This window comes from Triticum aestivum, chromosome 1B (genome assembly GCF_018294505.1).
Source record: "Triticum aestivum cultivar Chinese Spring chromosome 1B, IWGSC CS RefSeq v2.1, whole genome shotgun sequence".
NCBI classification, from domain to species: Eukaryota; Viridiplantae; Streptophyta; class Magnoliopsida; order Poales; family Poaceae; genus Triticum; species Triticum aestivum.
In genome coordinates this window covers 1,829,500-1,839,152 of record NC_057795.1, presented here as the reverse complement: position 1 = coordinate 1,839,152, position 9,653 = coordinate 1,829,500, and the positions used below count along the sequence as shown (strand labels likewise).

The 9,653-nt window shown below is 42.4% G+C and overlaps 1 protein-coding gene across 2 annotated transcripts; it reads left to right on the top strand.

Annotated features, from left to right (window-relative positions):
• The first annotated feature begins 4,264 nt into the window (after positions 1-4,264).
• LOC123102445 (putative disease resistance protein RGA3) lies at positions 4,265-9,653 on the top strand. Of its 2 annotated transcripts, none has more exons than XM_044523794.1 (5): positions 4,265-4,420; positions 4,537-4,732; positions 4,851-5,706; positions 6,441-8,842; positions 8,980-9,653. In XM_044523794.1, exons 3-4 carry the CDS (start codon positions 4,864-4,866, stop codon positions 8,832-8,834), a joined length of 3,237 nt encoding a protein of 1,078 aa, XP_044379729.1. In that variant the 5' UTR covers positions 4,265-4,420; positions 4,537-4,732; positions 4,851-4,863; the 3' UTR covers positions 8,835-8,842; positions 8,980-9,653. The 2 variants fall into 2 exon arrangements, with proteins under 2 accessions (XP_044379729.1, XP_044379736.1); XM_044523801.1 differs by having other exon boundaries at positions 6,441-8,850.

Sequence of the window (9,653 nt, the reverse complement as noted above, 5' to 3'; positions counted from 1 at the left end):
GAGAAAATTAGGAAATCTTTTCCCTTTCATTAGTAGTAAAAACACTCCTTTTATATTTCGTTGGAGTTCCCATTTTTCTATAATTGTCTATATAAGCATTCTCATTGCAATTTACCATACAAAACATATAGATTTCTCTTAGATGAATTTCAGTTGTCTCTCTGAGAAAGAATACTTCAAACCAATTATTTTTATGTCTCAATTCTTCACACCTCAAAAATAGACTAAGTTCATTATGAAGTTCAAGGGTGATCATATCATCGCAATATTTAGCTATGATTCGATCATGAAAATGCATGCATTTAAAAAGATGACCTACTTGATTGCAAAGTTCACAAGTAATGGGATGAAGAGAACATAATTATTTAACATAATCATCTAATATTTGAAGCCACCATTTAGTTTTTCATGTCTATGCTTCCAACAAAATTTATCATCAATAAATTGCACTATTTCACAAGGTCTATGTTCTCCACAAAAATTGACATACTTATAAGAAACTTTTTCTTCAGAAATTTTATCATGACTAGTGCAACGATCATTAGCTTTAATAAAATTCATGGAAAGCATACTAACAACATTGCAATCATGCTTATAATTCAAGGAACTCACACCAAATATTTTGTTAAATTCTTCTTTCAACACTTCATAAAAAATTTCAGATTCATAATTTTCAATAAAAACTTTATAAAGATAAATACTTACACTTGAATGCACTTCCACTTTGATCATAATTTCTTTTTTCAGTTCATGCCCATGTTCTTATGTCTATTTTACTTGTCTATCTATGGCACAACAGGCAAAGATCATGTCGATCATAGCTTACTCTTTATGACATTGACCTTGTAGTTTTTGTACAACTTATAAGCTTAGTATGATAAGAGGAAGTTATTGCATAGTCCCTCTTTTAGAAATGCAAGGCACACATTTTCTAATTGTAAACTACTATCATAAATGTTTATATAGAGTTCTTAATTAATAATGGAGACAAATATAATCACATAAAATGTGAAGGGTAAGATCTAAGAAAAATCCAATGGTATAAGTTTAATTTTTAAAAGATAACCAAACATGTTTATTAATTTACACATGGTATTTGTCATGAAATTTGACGATCCATAGACAAAGGTGAATTGAGTACAGTCGAGGAAGCCCCGCAAAAAAAAGGTGAACAAGATCAAGAATTGTATGCGTCCTTGTTCACAAGTGTTTTTTTCTTCTTCCTTTTTTTACAACAAATTCATAATTTGCAGGAAAATCAACCAAGACAGGTGAACCAATCAACCAAAGATATTTTGCAGCAGGTCTGGAAGCACAAATTCATGGCTCCAGGGGTTAAAACTTTTGCGTGGCGCTTACTTAGGCATGCTCTCCCCACTGGTCTTAGAGCTGGCAGGTTTTCCTCTCATATTTCTTCTACATGCTCTAGATGTGATTCAGATGAAGATGAAATGCATCTTTTCTTTCTTTGCAACTTTGCTAGAGCCTCTTGGTTCGGGCACCCCTGGTATATTAGATCTGGTATTCTTGCTCTCAATCATAATTTTGTTCTTGATATTATTCAGGTTCTAATTAACATGAACCATCCGCAAGTATCTATTCCTAATATATTTACCTTCTTGTGGTGTTTGTGAAAAGCAAGAAACGATGTTCTTTTTTGTAGGAAAGAATCACATCCCCATCAGGTTCACCAAGCTGCTCCAGCCATCGCCTCTGTCCAAGATATGCAATATCCCCAAGAACACCTAAATAGGGAGCTGCCTTCTTCGAAGGAGAAGCAATCTACAACCATACTCTCTCAAGGGCAAGAACAAGTACATCAAGGTTCCACCCTCAAATATGACTTGGCTATTTCAGGTACCAAAATATATTCAGATGCTTCTTGGCATAAGAAGAATGTGCCTGGGTATGGTGGTAATCCGGCTACTGGTATTGGTGTTCACATCCTCTTCCCCAAAGAGGGTTCTGATTCAAGAATAATGATTCAAGCCTCTACTCATGATGTTTGTTCACCTCTTATTGCTGAAGTTTATGCATTTTTATTTGCTGCTAAAATCTCTTGCAGGCTTCAACTTCAGCAAGGTTCTTTTCTCACTGACAATCTTTCATTAGCAAAGATGGCTGATTCAAGAGATATCAATAACACCAACATCACCTGGAGGTGCAGACAACCAATTAGCGAGTTCTTTCAAATCTCCCATTCTCTTAATGTTGTTTATCACATCTCTAGGAATACCAATGAAATTGCTCACAATTGTGCTCATCAAGTTCTCAACTCGAGAGTAGAACCTGTCTTTAGTTGTTCACGTTCTTCTCATGCCAATGTACCTTGCCCTTTTCTGCAGTCCCTTCTCAATTTTCAAGTTCAGGGCTATGTAATTCATGTTGTACATTGTCTATGAGTTGAATGAAATTGTGGCGCTTGATGGCGCCTTCCTTGTGTTAAAAAAAAAAGGAATGATCGGTATACTACAGTATGTCTTCAACCTGTAATGGATGGCAGTCCCAGCATCATCGGTCGGTAACTCCAAATTACTCACTAATATATTAACCGACTAACCAACCCTTGCTTATCTTATATCTTGAACGGAGTGGCCATCTTGGTGTTCTACAACCTGCAGGAGTGCTTTGGCGGATTCCGATGTGAATGGCATGCGCTAAAGCCCTGTAGCTCTCGTGAGGCAACCTGAATGCAGGCTTGTGCAATGACACAATATTACTACAACGGAATACCGTCCAGCTGTAGCATTCCAACGGTTTGTTCGCCGCGCTTCACCAACTTTGTGCATGACGGTGAATTACTGCCATGGATCCGTAGAGGGGAGATGAAATTGTAATCTGGACTCTTTGTTTCTTTGACTTCAGATTCATGCATGGTAGGACCAACTAAGTGCTAAATGAATACTTCCCGCAAAAAAAAGTGCTAAATGAATACATGTCCGTCACCAGAAATTTCAGAAAATATGAATAACTAAAAAATTCGGTATAAATTAATAAACTGATGTACACAAAAGATGAACATTAAAATAATAATTATCTAATATAGTAGTATTTTCGAAGAAGATTTTGTGAGAACAATTATTATAATCTTGTAGTGTGTATACTCTAACACACAATTTTTTTGAACGAAAACAGTAACCCTCGCCTACTGCCTAAATGCGCATCATCGTGGAGGTTGCCGCACCTCCCGCAGTTGTCTTGCAACCATGTTTAAGTTCTCGATTCGAATATTGTGAAGCAGACCGAAATCCTAGCGATGTGCATTCGCTAATCGGCTATGCACGATCATATCGATGGCTGGATTGGGGCCCTGAGATTAAATTTCGCGGTATGAAACTTAGTCGATCATTTTACTTACGTGTGAAGTTTCATGATGTATTGACACCTATGGTATTTTTAGTGAAGAAAATACAAATGCGACCATGTTATTCACTAAACAATGTTTTTTAATATAGCTTTGATTTTGTCATTTTTGTCCAGATTACCGCGGATGTGATTTCTTCGTGAAACTTCATATGCGAGTATACCGGTTGACTATATATGTATATTACAAAAATAAATTCAGGATTTTTTGATTTTTTTTCCTAGCATTTTTTCAAATTTACTATTCATAAAGGGTGCGCGTGCACCCATGTTCATCAAATCCGCGTCCAGTCACGTCATGCCTAATATATAAAGTCATGATCGATGGAAACTCTTTTGGGCCTACGTCAGACACGTACGCTGGACTGCAGATTTTACAAAGGCCTTTCACAAATCCCTATCGTTAAAATATCTATGTTTTAGACTAGTAAATCTTGATATCATTGTTCTTTTTCTATCATCTTAATAATATAATATGTAGATTTGTAGGGGTTGTTGTGTTGTGCCCGAGCAAGATTCATTTTGAACCTGTTACTCTTCTTTCTTTCTTTTGAACCTTTCATGTTGTCGGAGTGTTTTAATTTTAGTACAACTCTGCACTAAAGTTAGTAAAAAATCGAGACATTTATTTTGGGACGGAGGGAGTAATATAAAGTGGGGAAACCTTTTCTCGTTAATAATATAATTGATGATAATTTTACATATCCTCGCCATGGTGATGTATATTTTTTCCGAGTTGTTACCTTTTGTTATGAGGGTGTCGGTGAATAAAGTTACACTATTTTTCAACCCCGCGGTAAGTAATTATCGGTGTGCAACTGTTGGTGGACAGTGGACGATGCAGACGAGGCGACGACCCCAAGTCTTGAGTCTCAGGCGGCTTTTCAGCAGCAGCGCCAGAGAAATGTCTCATCATCTACAGCTTACAGTGCTCTGTATGTCTGTGCCCATTGGATCTAATCGACCCAAAACCAACGCCTAACCCCCAGCAGCCCTCCACCGTACCGGCGGCGGACGGCAACACGCGCGGGTGCCATCCTCCTCGTCGGCGATGTAGGTAAAGACCACGTTCCTCTCATGTTCTCTCTCTACCTCACTGCCTCACTGATGCGGCAAAGAAGAAGAAAAAACCACGTTTTTTTCACTCTGTTTGGATCTCGTTTGATTCCACAGCAGCAAGATCCTTACCAAGCATTCCCTAATCTAATGGCGCTAGCCCACCGTAGCCGAGGGGTAATCGCAGCAGGCTCCGATTCGGAACTCAGCTGTTAGCTAGCCCCACACGCGCCAAGAAGAGAACCCCAGCCAGCCACCGTCGTCGACCCTTCACCGTGGCCGGACGGACGGGGCTTGCTCCGTCCACAACAAGGTAACCAAAGATCGATTCTCTTATCCAAACCGCTCCTCTCTCTGCTTCGGTCTACCACGTCGCCTCTGGCCGGTACAAAAATAATTCCCCATTTCACACTGTTCATTTTCTTTGGCAGCATCAAAAATTCAATGTCTCCGATCTTGATAGCCATGGTGGGCTGGTTCGTCTCACCCATCATCCACTCGCTCCTGCCCAAGATCCTTGCCGGCATCGGCTTCGACGCATCCAAGAAGCTCCAGGAGCTGGAGATCCACATCATCCCAGAGCTGAAGAAGACGCTGCAGGCCGTGGATCAGGAGAGGATGATGCAGAGAGGGAATAGAGTGAAAACCGATTTGGACGCGCTGGACAAGATGGCCGCCATGCTCAGGCACGCTCTCGAGGACGCCGAAGACATCTTCGACGATGCTCAGCACAAGGTCGTGCTCGGGTGCTGGCATCACCTCTGTGGTGCTTTCACCTCTTGCATTGCCCGTTGTAAATGCTGCTGCGTCTGGATTGCACACGTCGTCCACACAAAATCTGGTCGGCTGCTGCAGTGGGCACGGGACATCTCCCTGTCCCTGTTCCTCCTGCGCAGGCCGGAGGAGCCTGTTTTGGTGAATGTCGGTGCTGCGGTGGTCTCAGCCGAGCCCGTTCAAGTGACTATCGATATTCCGGCCTCTGCTGCGGCCTCTGACGAGACTTATCCGGTGACTACTAGTTCAGAGGCCACCAATGACAATCCTGATTTGGCGACTACCGGTGCTCAGGCCTCTGATGATGCTGAGGCTTCCGGCGACGAGCCCGATCCGATGACTACACCCTCAGATTCCTTGTCGAGGCGGTGGCTCTCTTGCTTGTGCAGCTCGTTCGACTTGTTCAAGAACTCTTGTGCATCACTATACAACTGGTGGTTAGTTCATGTGTTTCAGGCTGCCTGCTTTTACAGAGACTGGTCATATCAAGTGGTTGGCATCAAAAAATGCCCGGTAATCACCCACTCCATTGCCTCTTCGTTTCATATGTATATGTGTACTTGTGGAGGACGGGGCGTCGACCCGTTGGCTGGGCAGCTGAGGTTGCTGCCAGCCCACCCGAGTTCAAGTCCCGGCTTGGACGCGTGGTGCTCGTGGAGTTTCTCCTATAAATAAATGCCAACGAGGGTTAGCCCTTGGGTTGGTCGCTTTTTTTTTATATGTGTACATGTGAAAGTTCTCCGTATATGCATGCATAAGAAAAAGGCCCTTCTTTGAATTTTCTGTTAGTCTGAGTTCAAATTAAATCATATATTCATGGTGCGGGGACTGGGGACAAACATGTCATCTCATATGTATGCGCGTTCAAATGGCACTATAATACTTGTCTAAAGTGCTACAGACTTGTATTTGAAAAAAAATGGGAGTATATGCACGATTACTTGTTCCACAAGTGCTCATCTGACGTTTTCCGATAAAGGACATTTCATTGAATTGATATATCAAGGTGATCTGACGTAAGTCAAAAAATTGTTGATTTGCGCCGTATTACCATGTTGTGTGCCTGTTAATGTTTTCCACATGTTCAGTTTTGTTTTATCAATGATTTTTGTATTTTTTTTCTGCATGTCCATGTGCCAATTTTTGCTCCACCAGTGATATCTTATTTGTTCTGCATACTCACCTATCTCTAATAGATAAAATAGGTATGTGACTGACATACCCATCTGATATTTTGCTTCTTCCAGGAGAATGCCAGCTTATTTGATATATTAGATATATTACTTACTGCTATCTCAAGAGGGGAATTGAAGAAAAGAATACAGAAGGTAGAAAACACCGTCAGTGAAGTGAAGAGCTCATCACTCTTGGTTCTGGCACACGAAAGCAAACCAAATGATATTGCCAACAAAAACAGGAGACGACTTGGAGCTGCTAACAAGCGGGAGGTATTTGGTCGAGAGGTGCTGCGTGATAATATCATGGCAAGGCTGCGTGAGACACCACAGGGTGATGCTGCAAGCTCGAGGACTAGTCCATGTTACTCTGCGATTGGCATATATGGCGTTGCAGGGTCTGGGAAGACTACCTTTGCAGGATATGTTCGAGATTACATAAAGGAGGAATGCAAGGAGGAGAAACTTTTCGACACCATCATGTGTATTCATGTGTCAGAGACTTTCAGTGTGGAGGTTATATTTCAAGAAATGTTGAAGGATATTACCGGAGACAGTCACTCCAATATTTCAGATCATGGGGTTCTCAACAAAAAGTTGAAGGAAGCATTGCATGGCAAACGTTTCTTGTTGATATTGGATGATCTCTGGGTGAAAAACAAGAATGACCAACAACTGGAGGAACTAATCTCTCCACTCAATGGTGGGTTGAAAGGAAGCAAAATCCTGGTGACGGCTCGAACAAAAGAAGCAGCTAGAGCTCTGTGTACCGATGAACTTATTGAAATGCCTGATTTGGATGAGGATCAGTACTTGGCGATGTTTATGCATTATGCTGGTAAAAGTATTGCCGTTAAAGAATTTGAACAAGTTGGGAGAGAGATTGCCAAAAAGCTACACCGATCACCTATTGCAGCAGTAACAGTTGCAGGACGGCTTGGGGCAAACCCAAATATCAGTTTTTGGAAAAATGTTGCAAAGCTTGACATGTTGAATGACACCATGGATGCTCTCTGGTGGAGCTATAAGCAGCTTAATCCAGACATAATGCGATGCTTTGAATTCTGCAATATTTTCCCCAGAAGATTCAAATTGGATAAACACGACTTAGTTGGCTTGTGGATAGCGCAAGGACTTGTAAAGACTAGTTGTCCAACAGAAGACATGGAAGATGTAGCTGAGGGCTACATTCAAGAGTTGGTTTCATGCTCATTTCTGCGACCAGATGATTACTCTGAAGAATGCTTTGCAATTCATGATCTGCTGCATGATTTATTAGCCAAGGTTGCTGGAAGTGATTGCTTCAGAATTGAGAACACATGGAGCCACATAGGAGAAGGCTGGAAGGGAGAAGTCCCTCGAGATGTCCGCCATCTTTTTGTTCAGAATTATGATGGGGAATTGATTACCAAGAAGATCCTTGCATTGGAAAATTTACGCACCCTCATCATCTATGTTGTTGGAGGTACACCAGTCGAGGAAAAAGTCATTGAGAGTATATGCAAGAGGCTGCCGAAATTGCGGGTACTAGCCATTGCTTTCACCAAGAAACATTTTGGAATGAGGAAATCCAACAAGTTATCGGTCCCAAAATCTATTGCTCAGTTAAAGCACCTACGCTATCTTGCTTTCAGGACAGATATGGCATGCTCTATAACTTTACCAAGGGCACTAACGAAACTTCACAATATCCAGCTACTAGATTTTAGCGGCGGCCGAATGTTGGAATTCCCCTTTGCTGACCTTGTCAACTTGCGGCACATGTTCTGCTGGCCAAACTTGAAATTCCCTAACTTGGGCAGGCTGATCTCACTCCAAACACTACCATGCTTCACAGTAAGCAATGAACAGGGTTATGAGATAAGGCAGCTGAGGGACCTAAACAAGCTTCAAGGACGACTGAGAATCAAGGGCCTGCAAAATGTTAAAAGCAAGGAGGAAGCTCTTGAAGCCAATCTAGCTGCCAAGGAACGGTTAACAGAACTGAGTTTCGAATGGGATGATGATACCAGGTGCAGTTCAGAAGTTGAAGCAGAGGTACTTGAGGGCCTGTGCCCTCCTGCGGGGCTTCAAAAACTTGATATATTTGGATACAGAGGTTCAAGGTACCCAGATTGGATGGTGGGTAAGCAGAGCGGTGGCCCAGAGGGCCTGCGAAATCTTTATCTCTGGGGATGCAGCCAACTAGGACCTGGTCCTGAATTTGATGCTTTCCCTCATCTTCGTGTGCTCGAGATTTGGTCCTGCAGCTGGGACTCCTTAGCAGGCAACATGGAGCACCTCACGTTGCTCAAGGAACTGCATATCGTGGGATGCAAGAATATCCGGTCTCTTCCAACACTGCCCCAGTCTATTGAGCAATTGTATCTTGCTTCCTGCAGCGATGAGTTGACGGAGTCCTGTAAAACAGCCGGACATCCAAACTGGCAAAAGATTGGGCACATCCCCAGGAAAGATTTTTTGTGATCCAGCAAGTAAGAATGTAATCCCTTTTGCTGCCTTGTTTTGCCATTTTGTACGTGTGAACATTGCCTCTTGTGTGTATAATGGACGATCTGCTACTAACTCGGCTTATTTTTGTTAATCCATTTGCTACTGGTTGACGTTTCAGAGAGGCAGTGAAGGACACGTCTGATGGTCTTGAATCAATCCAGAGAGGCTTTAGGCATCGCAAGACAGTGAAGGGCATTTGAACAAGTTGGCTGGAACTTCCAGCGAAACTGCAGGTCCCCTTTTCCACCGACAGGATGTGTTGCTGTTTCTTGAATGTTGTCTCGCGTTTCTCCTTTATTACCTCGTTTTGAAGTGTTGTATGATATTAAAAACCTAAGGGCGACGACTGGGAACGCAATCACCCCCAACATGCCAAGAAACGCCGATTTGGCCCCAGACGGCTCTTTTTCGGCGTCCCGGGGGACCGAACGGCTGGAGATGCTCTAATAGTGTGAAGAGGATCAAAATTAAAGTGGACATTGTGCGCATGCAATGGCTCACTGCCCAAAGCTGACGCGCCATGTCTCATCCACATCATCTCACCTTGTAGCTAGCTAGCCACACAACTGGAGACAAGTGGATTAGTGTGTGTGTCACGGGCGCCAACGCGCTCTCTCCTATGATTGCAGCGGACGGGTATTTACAGACTTTTATTGCGTGAAATGTGTTGATGATATTTATGTAGTTTGTTCAAGGGAGTTTTTGCTTTTTGGGAGCCCAACAAATGTACTCCAATTCCAGGAATAATCCGCATTTTTCATGCACTCACTTACACTCGTGACCCATTTGTCA